This window comes from Macrotis lagotis, chromosome 2 (assembly GCF_037893015.1).
Source record: "Macrotis lagotis isolate mMagLag1 chromosome 2, bilby.v1.9.chrom.fasta, whole genome shotgun sequence".
NCBI lineage: Eukaryota > Metazoa > Chordata > Mammalia > Peramelemorphia > Peramelidae > Macrotis > Macrotis lagotis.
Window position 1 is genome coordinate 78945656 of NC_133659.1, and position 16921 is coordinate 78962576.

The 16921-nt window shown below is 37.8% G+C and overlaps 1 protein-coding gene across 2 annotated transcripts in view; it reads left to right on the plus strand.

The window, feature by feature from the left end:
- Positions 1-16921, plus strand: part of RGL1 (ral guanine nucleotide dissociation stimulator like 1) — a 226789-nt gene that overhangs the window by 151535 nt on the left and 58333 nt on the right. For both annotated transcript variants that reach the window (XM_074222215.1, XM_074222216.1), the window contains one exon: positions 15352-15536. In XM_074222215.1, the coding sequence (XP_074078316.1) occupies positions 15352-15536 (185 nt within the window). The remainder of the gene's footprint in view (positions 1-15351; positions 15537-16921) is intronic.

A 16921-nucleotide genomic window follows, 5' to 3' on the forward strand; every position in this document is an offset into this window, starting at 1 on the left:
TGAATGGTTGCCTTAAAGTTTCTTTATTTGTCAAAATGCCTTCCCTCCATTTCCACTCTCATACTGGAGAAGCCTGATGTCCAAGGATGACTTCAAATATCTGAGATGGCAGATTCCACATTGACATATTTGCAAATATAAAACACTTATACATCACAAACCACTTCTCTCAACTCCAGCTTTCCAAGAGTAGCGAATTTGTACATTTTTATAATAATATTCTATAAATTACTGGAATATACGATCCATGAAATCAGGGGCTATGTTTTATAGACCCTATCTTCCTTAAGGTCTAGCCCAGGGTTCAGCAAAAGGTAGAGACATTGCAAGTTTTTGATTTATGAATTGACAGTAATGTAGTTGAGAGACTGAAGATGATGAAAGCTTGTTCTTTAATCTAGAGTTCGAGTTTTCTTCTGTCTTTAACACCAGACTTATCAAGGGATTCTGCCTTACTGAGCTTCTCACTACCTTGAAACTATTGATTGGAGCAATTTATGACTCTTTTTCTTCCCTGCAGAACCAGTGTAAACATTGAGTTATTGGCTTGTCAAGGGTAGAGGAGTCTTTCAAAATGGTTCCAGCCTTAAGAATCATATATCCAGAGGACCTGAGTTTATGTGCTATCCAAAGTGATCATTTATTCCTATAGTCAGGTATCAGGATAGCAGTGTTGTGAAAAATACCCAGAACTTTTCAATCTTCTCCTGTTTATTTTAAGTGCAAATAAGTTTTGGCAGAAACATTTAAGGAAATTGACAGTGTTATGTGTCTGAAGTCATGTTCATTATTTTTAATGCCCCATCATAAAACTTCATTGTAGTTCATTGTATGACAGGAAAATTGAATATAAGAGCTCCAGAGTACACTGCTAGGTTTTAATGTTGAGACATTAACTGAATAGACCTACAATAGCACCCTTATGAGATTCACATTATTCAAGGGTTTTTGTTCCTTTCCCAAAGCCTCATAATGAGTGATTGGTAGTAAATTTGTGGAGATGTTTTTATGCTTTACTTTAGTTTAAATTGCTTTTCTAACAGTGTCAGATGGAAGGTTGTTGCTTACAGATAATTTCCTTTATGAAACAAGTTAAGTCTCCCTCTACCCTGACCCCTTTGTTGTGCTATCTTCATTTCCTCCTGCTGCTCTTCTAGGATTCCTGTTATTTCTGGTATAGTGAGACAGTTATTTTATCCCTCAGACAGGAAATGTAGGAAAGCATTTGTACCCACTTTTATGTCAGATGTTTCAAATTTTGTGTCCCTGGCCTCTGATGTTGATATATAGCAGCAATAGAAGGCCTCTAAGTCTGTAAGTCACACACACAATATTTACTGTTCATAGTCACAACATATACTGTTAAAAATATTGGAGTGCTTCCATTTCAAAATGTCCTTTGTTTTTTTGACAGTGAACCTCAATGGACCTATCAGAACAGCAAGTTAAGATTACAAACTTGCTAAAATGTTCAAGAAATTCAGAAGTTGGGGCAGCTAGGTGGCGTAGTGGATAGAGCACTGACCCTGGAGTCAGGAGTACCTGAGTTCAAATCCATCCTCAGACACTTAATAATTACCTAGCTGTATGGCCTTGGGCAAGCCACTTAACCCCATTGGCCTTGCAAAAAAAAAAACCCAAAAAGAAATTCAGAAATCTACTAGTGCAACATCATCCTGGGAGCTGAGAGACCTGGGCTGTTGTTTCAGCTTGGTCACAAGTCAGTTGGGTGACATCAAGTGGATCATTTAATTTCTCGGTGTTTCTTAGTTTTTTCATCTGTAACATCAGGGTGTTGGACTGGGTAGTTTCTGAAGTCCTGGCAGCCTGACTTCAATTGCTTAAATCCTTAAGATGTGACTATGTAGTAGTCCATTTAGTTCCCTCTTGTCTTTCTTTTATAAAACTATACGTCATATAGTTTGGAAAACAGAATTCAGAAGTAGAAACGGCCTTCTAGCAATAAGGATAAGGCATTTGTGAAAATTAAGCCTTTTTTTCTGGGCTAGTTTCATTTTTCTTCTTATAGTACTCTATCTGTAGTATCTTTTCTTGTGAATGAACTCTAATGTAACCATTCAGATTAAAACACAAATATAATCTCCTCATCTTGGCATTAAAAGACTTCACAAAATCTGGCCTCAGCCTGCGCTTCCAAATTTATTTCACCGTTCTCATTTTGAATTCTTTGTCCCCATGTTCCAGCCAAACTGGCCACTTTCTCACCTCCAGGCCTTAACATAGGTTCAGCCTTTCCTCGTTTTCCTAATTGTTATTGCTCTCTCCTTCCTTATGTATGGTTATATGGTGTTTGGGTGTATGAGTATTCAAGGAGGATTGCCATGAAGTGAGGTGAGGTGAGGGCTTGCCAAGCCCTTTTCAGGGCAGACCTGGCACTCAATTCTTACCTGTGGCTCCAAGAAGCTATAAGATGCACACTGTGGCCACACCTAGGTAAACCATCTCTGCAGATGGATTAAGCCAGGCTGAGAGTGACCAATGAGCCCAAACCCTTATGTGAGTTGGGGGGTGTCTATCCCAAGCACGTGAAAACTTCCAGTGGAATGGGTGGATGGGAACAATTTGTTTCAACAGCCATGAAGGCAGCTGAAGCAGGAACTTAGAGGTTGTCTAGACATTGAAGAGAGCACTGCCATCTGGGGCCATCACTAGTCCTCCCAACTATTCTCTTGCCCCTAAGATTTCTATATTTCTGGGAGAGAGTAAGGCTCAACTCTGCCTCACTTAATTCCAGTTCACCCAGGAGTCAAGACATCATCCTGTGATGCCTTCTTGGAAAATGAAGGACAGATTGCAACAATGCTTTCTTTGAAACTACTTATCTGTTTTAATATTGCATTTCCCCTTTCACACCCATTAGAAGATAAACTTCTTGAGAGCAGGAACTGTTTTTTCTTTGTCTTTGTATTCTTACATCTAGCACAAGACCTAATTTTAATAAATGCTTGAACACAAGCTGGAAGTAGACAGATTCTTTGCCTTGCCTATCAATGATTGGGGATAACCATAATTGATTGTTACTGTCATGTACTCAGAACAAAGAATTTTGTTCCATGGTAAGCACCTGCAACATTTGCATTGTTTTCCTTTGGATATAAATCTGTACCCTTGTGATTTCAGGTGGGGAATTCAATGAAATCTTAAGGAGTAAAACATCCTGTTTTGGCAGACCAGAAAAATAAATATTAAATAGGGTTTTACTATAAGCAGAAAAATATCTAACTTTGGGATGTTTTTCCAGAATTTGCTTTCAAAGCATTGAGTAAGGATGATACTTATGTTTTCATCTGCCTTCTGTTGTACAAAGTGTTCTACCCACAGTACTTTATTAATCCTCAAAACAAACCTCTAAAGTAGCTAATACAATTATTACCATCCCTTTCTTAGATGAGGAAGCTGAGTTTCAGGCATATAAAGTGATCCAGAAGTGGTTAGTAGAAGAGCCAGGACTTGAAAAATAGGTCTTGTGACTCCAGTTTTTCTACTTTGCTGAGTGGCCACTCAGAAAGTTAATGCTTCTCTCTTCTCTTTCTAAACACGGACCCCTCTGTAAGAGAATACTGAGTAGGAAGTTAAAAGGAGAAGGAATAGATGCAATTCTATGGAAGCTCTCCACTAACAGAAGCAGCATTCAAAATGAAAGATTGATTTCTGATGTCTGAGATGAAAACAGACCAATATATTTTAAACATTAAAAGCTATATCAGAGAGCTTTTAAAAGATTTGTCATTCCTTTTTCTTCTGGATTTCTATACCCTATTGAGTATGTATGTTGTTTCCTCTCGGAGTCATTTCTGATGAGAATGAAAGCTCCCTCATTCCCCCTTACCTTCCCCACACTTCCATACCATTGCAATAGCTATTTTTTGACTCTTTTACACAAAATATCTTAGCCTATTCTACCTCCTTTCTTTTTTTTCCAGGACCTTTCCTTTTTACCCATTGACTCCATTTCTACAATATATTATACCTTCAAACTCAGCTCCCTTCTGTGCCATATAAACTCCTTCTAACTGCTCTATTAAAAGAGAAGGTTCATATGAGTATTATCAGTATCATTTTCCCATGCAGGAATACATGCAGTTTGTCATCATTAAGTCTCTTATAATTTACCCTTCTCGTCCACTCTCTATGCTTCATTTTTGACCTTTAAGAGAAGGCCAAACTTTCTGTTCAGCTCTGGTCATTTCAGCAGGAACATTTGAAATCTCCCTGTTTCATTGCAAGTCCATCTTTTCTCCTGGAAGAGGATGTTCAGTTTTTCTGGGTAGTTGCATTCCAAACTCTTTTGCCTTCTGGAATATTATATTCCAAGCCCTAAATGTAGTTGCTGCTAAGTCCTATGTGATCCTGACTGTAACTCCACGATATTTAAATTATTTCCTTCTGACTGCTTATAATATTTTCTCTTTGACTTGGGAGTTCTGGAACTTGGCTATAATATTCCTGGGGGTTTGGATCTCTTTCCAGAGGAGATCGGTGAATTCTCTTAATTTCTATTTTACCCTCTGCTTCTAGGATATCAGGGCAATTTTCCTGTAGAAATTCTTTAAAAATGAAGTCAAGGCTCTTTTCCTGATCATGACTTTCGGGTAGCCCAATAATCTTTAAATTATCTCTTCTGGATCTGTTTTCCTGATCAGTTGTTTTTTTTCAATGAGAGAGTTCATACTTTCTAGTTTTTCATTCTTTTGGTGTTGAATTATTGTGTCTACTTCTCACAGTCATCAGCTTCCTTTAGCTCCATTCTACATTTGAAGATTTGTTTTCCTCAGAGAACTTTCTTATCTCCTTTTCCATATGGTTAATTCTGCTTTTTAAACATTCTTCTCAACATCTTTTTGAACTGTTTCATCCACTTGACCTAAACTGGTTTTTAACATGTTATTGTCTTCAGTGTTTTGTTGGATCTCCTTGAGTAAGCTGCTGACTTCATTTTCATGTTTTTCCTGCATCTCTCTCATTTATCTTCCCAATTTTTCCTCTACCTCCCTTACTTGATTTTCAAAATCTTTTTTGAAGTCTGTCTTAGCCTGAGCCCAACTTCTATATTTCTTGAAGTCTTTAGATGCAGAAGCTTAGACTTTCTCATCTTCAGAGTGTGTTCTTTAGTCCTCCATGGGACCAAAGTAATTGTCTATGGTCAGCTTCCTTTTGTTTTTCTGTTTACTCATTTCCCCAGCCTGTGCCTGGTTTTGGGATGCTTCTTGAGCTTTTGAGTATTATTGGGACACCCCTGCAAGGACCTCAGTTCCTTCAAGGTCTTATGGGAGGCTCTGTCTGTTCTCCTTGTCTGTTGAAACACCACTTACCTCTCTGCCACGGGGCTGTGAGGAAAGCTCTTTGGGGGGCCCCAGACTGCGACCAGAGTCTGATTATGGTAAAAGCCCCAGAGTCCTGTCCCAGGGACAGAGGACAGACCTTGATGGTCTCCCTCCACTCCCTTACCTTCCGTGGCCTGAGCTCTCAGGGAGCAGCTGCCAGGTGGCTTCTGCTGGGTGGCTCCACAGGCCTGCTTCTGTTCCCAGGTATCTGGGCTGCTCTGAGTGCCACAGTTGCACTGAGAAGGGCCACGCTGGCCTGGGCTTCGCTCTCACTCTGGCAGAAGTCTCCCTGCTGATCTTCCAAGTTGTGCTTGGTGCTCCCTGGGTAGCAGATCAGGAAACTGCTTCTGTTGCCAGGATCTGGGACTCCCAAGGACCAGGCACCCTGGGGTTGTTCCTGGAAGGCTGAAGCTCCTTTGCTCATGTGTGCTGCTGCCCCCTTCAACTTCATGGAACAGAGCCTTCCCACTATTTTCCAGGTTACTTTGGGCTGGAGAATTGCCTCACTGGATCTTTCTGTGGGTTCTGTCTCTCAAAAATTTAATTAGTTATAATTTTAAGGTTTTTGAAATATTTTGGAGAGAGCACCTAAAAAAAGGCTGTTCTCATGCTGCCATCTTGGCTCTTCCCCCCCTGCCTCCACTTAATTTCTTTCTAAACCTTACCATCTAAGACCAGCTCTACAGTCACCATTTCAATTTTACAAACATTTATTAGGCCCCTTCAATATAAACTGCAATGAGATAAGTTCTGGGGAACACAAAGAAAGGCAAAAGCCAGTTCTTGCTCTTGAGGATCTCATGGTCCAATGTGGGAGGTAAAGGGCAACATGTAAACAACTTCAGAAACAAGATTACCCCCCCCACCCCCAACACACATATAAATTGGAAATAATCAGCAGAGGTAAGACATTAGCATTAAGGGGGAACAAGAAGATTTCTTATAAAAGGAAGGATTTTAGCTGGACCTTGAAGGAAGCCAAAGACTCTAGGAGGTGGAAATGAGAAGAGAAAGCATTAAATACATGGGCTATAACTAGTGAAGGTGCCATATTTGGGATGTAGAATATCTAGTACAAGAAACAACAAGGAGGCTAGTGTCACTAGATCAGAGAGTATGTAGAATGGAGAAAGACAGAAGTTTAGTAAGGGCTTTGAATGCCAAATTTGGGGTGTTATATTTGAAATTAGAAGCAATAGGTACCTCTGAAGATTGATTTCAAGGTTGGATTTGTATAGGAAGAGCAGATTAAAAGATAAGTGGAGAATGGACTGAACTGGGAATTGACTGGAGACAGGGAGACCAAACTAGTAGACTCTTGTGATGAGGATCTGTACCAGGATTTCTCCTCTCAGAGGGGAGAAGGGGATTAGAAATGTTATGAAGATAAAATTTACATGCTTTGTCCATAGATTGGATATGGGGGGTGAAGGTAAAAGAAAGTCAGGAGTGGATAATTATATCTAGGATGCAAACCTGGATGACTGAGAGGATGGTGGTCCCTTGACAGTAATGAGACAGATAGGAAAGTGGGAGAGTTTTGGGGAAAAGATAACCTTTTGTATATGTTGAGTATAAAATGTCTATGAGACATCTAGAATAAGATGCCCAATAGGCATAAAGGTGCCAGTGTTGCAAGATCAAGTCAACAGAGAGATTGGGGCAAAATAAATACTAAGAAAAATCACCAATTGAAATAGCAAAGGGGAATAAGAGAAGAAGACCTAGGGCAGAACTCTTAAGGAAATCTAAGGAAAGCTTCTGCTCTCTGTGCATATGCTCCTTCCACCTCTCTTGTTGACTTCTAAACTGGGACAAAGCTGGCTCAATGGTCAAAATATTTTTGGATCAAAAGTATGTCACAACTCCTACTTTCTGCCTATCTACTGTCTCTACTGTGTATACTAGTATGATACTACCACAAAGGAGGAGGAAGTATGAGAAGAAAGATTCGTGGTCAGGATCATAGAACTATTGAATTTCAGAGTCCTTCAGAAGCTTTCATTTAATTCATTTCCACCCACCTTCCAAAACATGAGTATCCTTTATGTTATTCATTTTTGTTTCAACTCTTCTCAGTTCTCTGTTTCTGACTGAGTACTCTGCTTAGCCACTTAGCAATTTCTTTTTAAAACTCTGGAGATGAACTTCCATTTGTTGTCCATACATCCATTATGTTTCCACCAGCTGTCACCCATCATGTCTGGGACTATACCATCCCTATTTGACAAAAGGCCATTTGAAACTCTGCCCATTTCTCCTGAGAACATTGCTTCTATAGTCCTGGCATATTACTTTACCAAGATCTTTACTGTATCTGTTCCCATAGGGAACCTAAGTAACTGAAATGCCATAAGACATTATTAATTAGTTCATTTCATGTCTACTGTAGCAGATTGCTAAATTCTAATATTCTAAAATGAAGGAGCACCAGTCTTGTACAGAACCCTTCTGTTCTGTCATGTGGAATATTTTAATCATATAAAGTGTTAGTTTTCCTTCTTGCTTCTTTATCTTTTGCTTTTCTAGACTTTGCCCTGTGATGTTAGCCAGGTAGCAAAAGAAACCTCCCTTAGTACTCACAATCCACTGAATTTAGGAATAAAAAAAGATGAGGCCATTATTTGGTTTGGAGGTTTTTGAATGATTGTATCACTTATTCCCTAGAATACTTTGAGTTGGTTTTGTTCCATTTAACTTAAAGGGACTCAGAAAATTATGCTTTCATTTTTTCTTTTTATATTATTCTAATATTGAAACAACATTTCTTTATTTTTAATTGAAATTTCTTTGGAGAACTATTGGTTTTTCTCCTTCAGTCTTCTGGATAGCAGTGCTTCAAAATACCCTACCCATTTTTTCCCCTTCCCTCCCTACACATTCAAGTAATGTAAATTTCATTCTTTTAAGCTTTCCTAAGGAATTCTAACTATCAACACTAGATTTTCAGCATTGATATAGGGTCATAGAAATAGTAGTAACCCAAAACATTGGAAAGAGTTTAAAGGAATGTTAGATGAGTTAAAGAAAGTTGGCTATGATTCTGCAAGGCCTGGGAAACTTGCAGTGGAAAGTATTCAAAAACCCTCCTGGAAAGGTTGCAATCAACTTAGATTCCAGTAAATTCACCTCCATTAAAAGGGCAGCTGCAAAGAATTTGGCTAAGTGTGGTAGGCATGTGAGAATTGAGAGCAAAGGAAAGGTGGCAGATTTTCACTCATTTTTGGATGAGCAGAGTGAGGGAAATAAGAATGAGGTTTTTGTTTTAAAATAGAAACAAATTTTGAAATAAAGGATCGGAAAATGATTGAGAAGATCTTTCATGCTAGTTTTAAAAATATGCTTATTGAGTTAAGAAAAAGCATAAAATGATGGTCTTTGTAGTGAGAGCTAAAGGGAGTAAAACTTCCAGAGAAAATGTTCTTTTAAAACCCAGAGTAAGAGAGAAATTTGTAATAAAATGATTAGATGATCTTTTTTTTAAAGGTTTTTGCAAGGCAATGGGGTTAAGTGGCTTGCCCAAGACCACACAGCTAGGTAATTATTAAGTGAGTCTGGATTTGAACTCAGGTCCTCCTGACTCCAGTGCTGGTGCTCTATCCACTGTGCCACCTAGCCACCCCTAGATGATCTTCAAAGGAAAAAAAAAGATTTCTGAGTACCTTTTTAGAAAACTGGATAGAATAGAAGAGACCTCCCTGCAAAAACCCTTTTCTACTTACAAGAGAATTGAGCCCTGTAGATAAGTTCAAAAAATCATTTAGAGTCCCTCTCTGCATTCCCAGTATTTTTTTGTACATTCACTCTAGTCCCATTGATGATGCCTCAGATAATATAGTTGTAAGAACTTGGGTATAGAATTGAAAGACACCTCACTGAAGCCAGTACTTCAGCTTCAAATCTAGTACTCTTTCTATTACAAATATTATTATCTCAGAACTAAGAAGCAAGTATAGAAAGTGAGTCCAGATCCCTCCTTTGCCCAAATTCACATAGCTAATCAGTGGCCCATCCAGGAATACAACCCAGGTCTCCCAAAATGTTATTCTTTCCATTACAACACATTTATCAAAACACCATAATAATGCTGTGGGTAATACTTTGGATATTTATTTAGACTCTATTGATTACAATTAGGGGTTCTTTTTAGCCAGGCTAAATTTATTGCAAACTTGAGCTAAATCACTTGGCTGTTCCTCTTCTAGTTAATGAATGCCATGAACAAAGTCCCCGAACAGCTGGTATAAATGTGGAAGTTAAAATTGTTTCCTGAGGAAGGAGATAGGTTAAAGGATATGAGGAAAGAAACAGGAAGACTAAATTGAGTTTGACCAAATGGTTTGACCTATCAAACTTGATGCCCATTTCCTGTCCCTTATGCCTATGTAACATCTGTTATTACTAATGAAAACTCCATTTTTAAGAGTAAAAAATTAGGCAATATATTACTATACTACCTCTCTTTTATTGGCACTTCAGATGCAGCCTTGTTCAGAATGGAAAAATGATGGATTGTAGAAAAGCAAATGATGTGAGAAATCATTCTTCATTTAAGTTGAATAAGATGGGAGTTGCTCACATCCTCACTTTCCATGCTTCCTTCCTAGTTCTGAGATAATTATATTGTCATAGAAAGAGTGCATGATTTGAAGAAGCACAAGGTTTGAAGTCCTGGTTTCAATAAGCAAAGCAAGGCCATGAGCATTTATTAAGAATTTACTATGTTCCAGGTGCTATGCTTAGCACTGAGGTTGCAAAGACAAGCAAAAAGAGACAATCTGCTTTCAAGACACTTACATTCCATTGGGGAAAGACCACACAAAAGGGAGGAAGAAAACTGAAGAGAGAATGGGAGAGGATGAAGGCTCCCATGAGGGAGACAAAATATGAAAGTCAGGAAAGTCAGAAGCACATCTAGGAGGGAAATGAAGATTAGTTTTTTTTGGTTTCCAAAATGGAAGCCCCATGAGAAACTCATCAATGGAAGAAGGGTGATAAGGGTGGAAGATAGTTTTAGGGTGAGGAGGCCTCAGATCCTGGAGAAGGTTCCTAGCTTATTAGTAGTGTGTTTATTGCTCTCCTAATAATTGGAAAATACTCATCAATTCAATTTAATTCAACTTAATACTTTCTTAGTAAGTGCTTATGTCTGCAAGGTGCAAGTTCCTAAGAATATAAAAATGAAAACACTATTATACTGTCTTATCTCAAATGAGACAGTATCTGCAAAGTCCCCAATACATAGGAGACATAATAGATGTCCTTCCCTTCCCTACTTCTCCTCAAAGGGTTTATAATTTAGTAGAGAAGTAAAGTAGTGAGATAAGTAACTATATTAGGAAATGATTAATCTCAAAAGTCAGAATTGTCTTGGAGAGAACCAGAACCAAATTACAAGGTAATTGAGAAATATTTAACAAAATAAATAAAGATATAATAGAACGTAGAAAGTCTTAATATTAACATTTTCTAAGTCAAAATATAGGTTCAAGAATTCCTATGTATGGTTTAGTGGCCCCCATTTTTATTTGAGTTTGACACCAGGCTTGTCAATAGTCATTCTTCAGCTACTTGACTTCTCAGTGTGGCTCATTAGACTACTCTTTTGAATCCAAGGTTGATATGATCAGCAAAATGGCACCTTTGTAATCAGAGATATTGAAGGATCTTGATCTGACAGAGAATCCCCCTTATAATTGAAATCTATGCTGGGTTATATGCTCTCTAAGATGGTAGCCAAACCTTTGGTGTTTCCCTGCTTTATAACTTACTCTCTAGCTTAGTTAAAGTACAAAGATCTTTCCCTGTAGTTCCCTTAGAGGACTTCTCTCTACACCATTAACCATACATTTAGGGATAGGATTCTCATCTGAGAAGTTTTAGAGCTTGTCAAAGATTATGCTTTCAGAGAGATAGCATAGTATACTGTACTTGGAATCCAAGGACAACTGGTTGTGTGACCATGGTCAGATTGGAAATACTTTGAATTTTGCCCTGGCAAAGAGGGATATCAAGAATTGAAATCAAATCAAAAATTCTTAAAGAAGTTAATAACTTAACCATGATATAGACTGAGTTGTTTTTCCAGTAATGGTAAAGAAAGGATTGGTATTGCTTCACCAGAACTTTCTCACCTGGTCCTTCCTCTTGTTCCCAGGATATATGTGTAAAATGATTTAGTAGTTAGTTAATTGTTGTGGGACTGATTGACTGATTTATTCCAAAATACTGAAAAAGAAAATTTAGATGAATTGTCCAAGGTCAGGTGACAAGGGTGCTTGAATCCAGATCCTCTGATTCCAAATCTCATACTCTTTACAATATTCCATATCTTCCATCTTTCCTTCAAGGAGCCAAATTATTTTTATAAATACCTTCTGATTTATCCTCATAAATGACAGATATGAATTTGATGGAGAAGCCAGTACAGTGACTTAAACTTTTCTAAATTAATCTAGTTAATTAAATATTATAGATTAGAAAAAGATCTTTCCTTCAGGCCACCCTATTTATTATATATATATATATATATTAGCAGAACCAAGACTCTTTCCCCTAGTTAACAGTTATTTGTACAAGGCCTTTTCCTCCTAAAGTTGATACCCTCAAACTAGAATTCCTTTTGGATATTACACTAATTATAAACCCACAACATTACAAAGAGACATGGATTAGAGTTTGAGAGTGGAACTACAAAAGATTAGAGAGAAAAGAAATGATTCTCCTTTTTCCTGTTGTGACAGAAAGATTCCATGATTTTGCTTTCTTTATTGAGATAATGAAAGTCTTCTGTTCATATCTGCTTCTTGGTTTAGCAAGTGCAGGGAGTTTCTTCCCATGTCATCAAACTTGAAACTTCTCTGAGCTTGGACACTCATCCAACTTTTTCCCACAAAGCTTTTCTTCCCGGCAATACTGATAAACACTCAGCTGATAGTAAGTCAGGGAGTTGCATTGCTGCCTGTGCCATTTATTGTATAAGGCTTTTTGGGGAGGGGGGAGCATTGGATAATAGGAAAGGTGAGTATGCTTCCTTGGCCCCCTTTTCCTAATTCCCCCTTTAAGGGAAATTCCTTTTGCTAGAAAATGGACCACTGGGGTATGGTGAACTTTTAAACATCACTCTGAGACCTTTTACTCTTGCTCATACCAAGTTGTGGGAAGGGGGTAAGGTTACTGTAACAAATAGGAAAATAGGTGGTTTTGTTAGCAGAACTTTTAAAAAACCTCATATAGAGAAATACAAAGTAAATTCTACTGCAGCTGGCCCTATTTTACAAAGCTCCTTTTAAAGAGATTCTGGCCATTCTTGTAGTGATCCTCCCTCTGAAATAAAGGATACAGTATTATTGTTGGGTTTTGAAGATAGTTTTCTGTTTATGCTTTCTTCTATTCAGGTTCTGAATACCACATGTTTTGACAAAACCTGGAAAAATTTGAGGAAAAGGGTAAACAAGTAAAAGGGAGCAATGTGAGATCTTTGTAAAGTTATTATTCCTTTTGGAGCCTTTTTCTTAAAGGATGATGATGATGATTTTTTTCTTCCCTCTATATGTTTCCTATATGTAAAATGAGAAGAATTCTTATTCCTACAAATATTAAGAAATGTTCTCTGAGAAGTAAGAAGGTATTGTGATTAATTAGCTCATTTATCCCCTCTTTTTGAAATTTGTAAACATGTCCTCTGTGAAGGCAAATGGGGCCAAAGTTGATGCAGATATTCTATAGTCTAGTTTCTGGCTTTCAACAGCTCTGAACTCAGAATAGAGAAAACAAAACCAAACCAAATATGCAGAACCCTCTCCCCCAACTTTTCCTAAAAAGGAAGTGTTAAAATGCTGGTTCATGATATTCTTATTAAACTGTTGATATGTAATTTTGTCTAAGAATGGGAAAAACAGTTACCTGGTTACTATGTCTTAGACCTCTTTAAAGAGTAGACATTTCATTTTTTTCATATTTAAATTTTTTTATATTTTTAATAAAGCCAAGAACTACTAATTTTCTTTAGGGAAATGAAATATTTATAGTTTTTAATTTAATCCAAATTAGAGATCTAGGGAACACAGCAATCTTTATGTGTTTTAATTTGATGTTATTACATAATCTTGAGATTTACATATACACACATCTTATGTATATATGAAAACACATATGTTATACATATGCCTTGGTAGAAATGTAATATATACATAGATATGTATATGTATGTCTTTGTATATATGTATATACAAAGATATACATAATATAGTACAGTTTTTCAAAGCGTCCTAATGTCTGCCTTGGGAGTGAGGAATTAGCAAATTCATTATTACTTTGTTTATTCTTAAATCACAAACTTAAATGTGAGTTTATTTAAATCAAGATTCTTGATGTGAATTCAGGACTTATGGAAATGTAAACAGATCTGTGAAATCCTAAAGAGTTCATTTATTCATAGATTATAGTGACCTACTAATAAAAATATAGCATTTTAGTTAAAGAAACATTCTTATTTGAAGAATAAGAATGGAAGGTTATGAATTTTCTAGTTTCTTAATTCTTTTTTGCTGAGGAAATAGCTGCAGGGATATATTAAGTGAATGCTAATTACCTTGTCTATCCTTCTGTCATCTTCCATTATGTCATGGTGGGTAAGACCAATTTGTTAATGATGATGAAAACATTTATATAGTTCTTCAAACTTTGTAAAGTGTTTTACAGATTTTATTTCATTTTATCCTCATGACAACTCTGAGAAGCAGATACTATTATCCTTATTTTATAGGTGAGGAAACCAAGTTAGAGAAAGGTTAAGTGATTTGCCCAGGATCACACAGCTAAGTAAAAGCCAGATGCTGATTTGGATTTAGTCCTTCCTAACTGAAAGTCTAGAATTCCATCCTCTGTACCACCTCACTGTCTATCAGAGATCTGAAATCTAAGATGAAGGGTGTTTGTATCCTTCCCTGTTATTATGCAGCTTTTTTGTTCAGCTTGCTATTGATCTATAAGTCTTTGTGATAAGCAAAGATTTAGACAGTAGTCATAGTAGTATATGAAATTTAGTGTGATGCTTGGTCTTTCCATTATGCAGTTTGAGTTTAAGACCTTTGACTATACCCAGTGTTAATGAGTTGATAAGGTGAAGTCCTCATACCACTTGGGAGTATTTTGCTTTGTTAAAAAGGGGTATGTTACCTTGATCATAAAGAAATTGAAGTCCAAGAGTGTGAATTGGAATTTATTAGAGCAAACTAAAATAAATTAGGGCAAATTCATTATTTTTTTTAGGTTTTTTTTTGCAGGACAAATGGGGTTAAATGGCTTGCCCAAGGCCACACAGCTAGGTAATTATTAAGTGTTTGAGACTGGATTTGAACCCAGATACTCCTGACTCCAGGGCCAGTGCTTTATCTACTACACCACCTAGCCACCCCTAAATTCATTATTACAATGTAAAACCAAGTCATAGTTCATATCCTGCTGATTGATGGTGATTGCTTGATATCTTTGCTTGATCATAAGTTGTGTGTGGGGAGCAGAGAGAAGGTGAGTTGAGCTGTATCACAAGCCCAGGAGGAGAAGTAATATATAAAGATATTAGGCTATGGCCAGGTTATGTTGGTCTTTAAAAGCTAAGCAGATGTATTTACATTTAATCCTAGAGATAACTAGAAGCTGCTAGGCCCGATTGAGTAGAGGAGTTTTTTTAAAAACCTGATCTATGTTCAAGAAAAATTACTTTTGTAGAAATGTGTAGGATGAACTAGAATGAGGATAGATTTGAAGCAGGTAGATTAGTCAGGAATCTCTTAGAATAATATGGGCCCTGGTGATCCAGGGCTAAACTAAGAAAGGATAGAATGGGAGAGGAATTGTGAAGGTAGACACAACAAAATTTGGTAAAGTGTCAAGTCATACATTTTATGGTCATTATTTCAAGAGATGTAGAATTGGAGATTCTTATTACGCAGACCATTTCATTTTCAGTCTCTAAAGCCCTTCTCTCTTTCTCTCTTCTCAGTGCAATTGCCTCCATCTTGAGGGCCTGGCTGGACCAATGTGCTGAAGACTTCCGGGAACCGCCCCATTTCACCTGCTTGCAGAAACTTCTGGACTATCTTAAACGGACCATGCCAGGTTCTGACCCTGAAAGAAGAGCACAAAACCTCCTGGAGCAGTTTCAGAAACAGAAAGTGGAGACTGACAGTAAGTGTCTCTACTGGGGAGTGGAAAAGTGCTTGAACAGATTCTTAGATCTCTTCATTAGTGCAGCCTAGTGGAAAGGCTTCCAGGCTTGGAGGCAGGAAGACCTGGGTTCAAATGTGAGCTCCGACTTGCCATTGTAGACCAGTCCCTTGAGCTCTTTGAGACATCATTTCTTTATCTATAAAATAAGGATAATAAACACTTCAGCTCCAGAACTTGTTTTGATGCTCAAATGGGATAATACATATAAAGGATTTTGCCAACTTTAAAGTGCTTTGTAAATGCCAGTTTTTATTATTATTGGAAATAATGTTTTTATGATATTCTGTAGAGGTAAGACAGTTCTTTTCTTAAAAGAAAGGCACAGCATATACAAATTATTAGAAGCATGCTATGTTACCCAAAGGAACCATTTTCCCCAAAACATATTGAAAATGTAATAATAGAGTAGTAGAATATTAGAGCTGGAAGGAATTCTTAGCTCAACCCCCTCATTTAATGACTGAAGAAGCTAAGGCTCAAAGAGATAAAACAATTTTCTAGGTTAGCTAGGCTTCTTAGAGGTGTTGGGGCCACTTGTTTAGGTTCTGGTTAAATTTGTGTGTCTGCATGATATTAATTGCATGTCTCTTTCCACATGCACCAAATAATTAATTGTTCAGGCCTGTCATAAACTTGTTCCTGTACATCAGGTAATTCTTTTGGAAACCCTAGTGCTGCCCATAACCCAACATCTCAGATAACAATGTCCACATCACAGAAGTGCTTTAGCTTCCAGCAAGCAAGGGGCTAAATCATGGTCAGAAGCATCGTAGAATTGGAGTGTCTCCCTCAACATGGAGAGAGTCTCATTCTTTCAGTTTGGAAAGTGTGGTCAGATCCACCTCTGTCAGCACCAATTATAGTCTACGCCTCCGGCCTTTGTCCTATCGCATCTTCTCCAACTACTGCATCAAAGGAAATGAATGTAGTTGTTTTTTCCTATTTGAGAACTGACTGCCTCCATTCAAGGACAAAGGACAGGCCCCTGGCCCAGGTCACCTATTGGCCCAACTAGCTGCAACTCAGAGAGGGACCAGCTTGCAATTCCCTGCTGGGCTGGTGTCTGCTTCCTCCTTAGAAAGCTTGCTTTGGCCCAGGACCCTACTTCCTCCTTTACTATGGCCCGGGCTGAGGCTGCTGACCAACTTGGAGCTCCTGAAATGTATTTCCTGAAACTTATGACCGAGTCTGTCCAAGAAAGGACAGGAAAGAGCTCATGAAACAGCGATCAGGGAAACTCAGTGCCCCCCCCCCAAATCTGACATTACACATCACTACCTGTTGGATTTTCCATGTGTTGGGGACAAAGGGAGCAGGGGAAAGGATGAGAGAGGCGGGGTGGA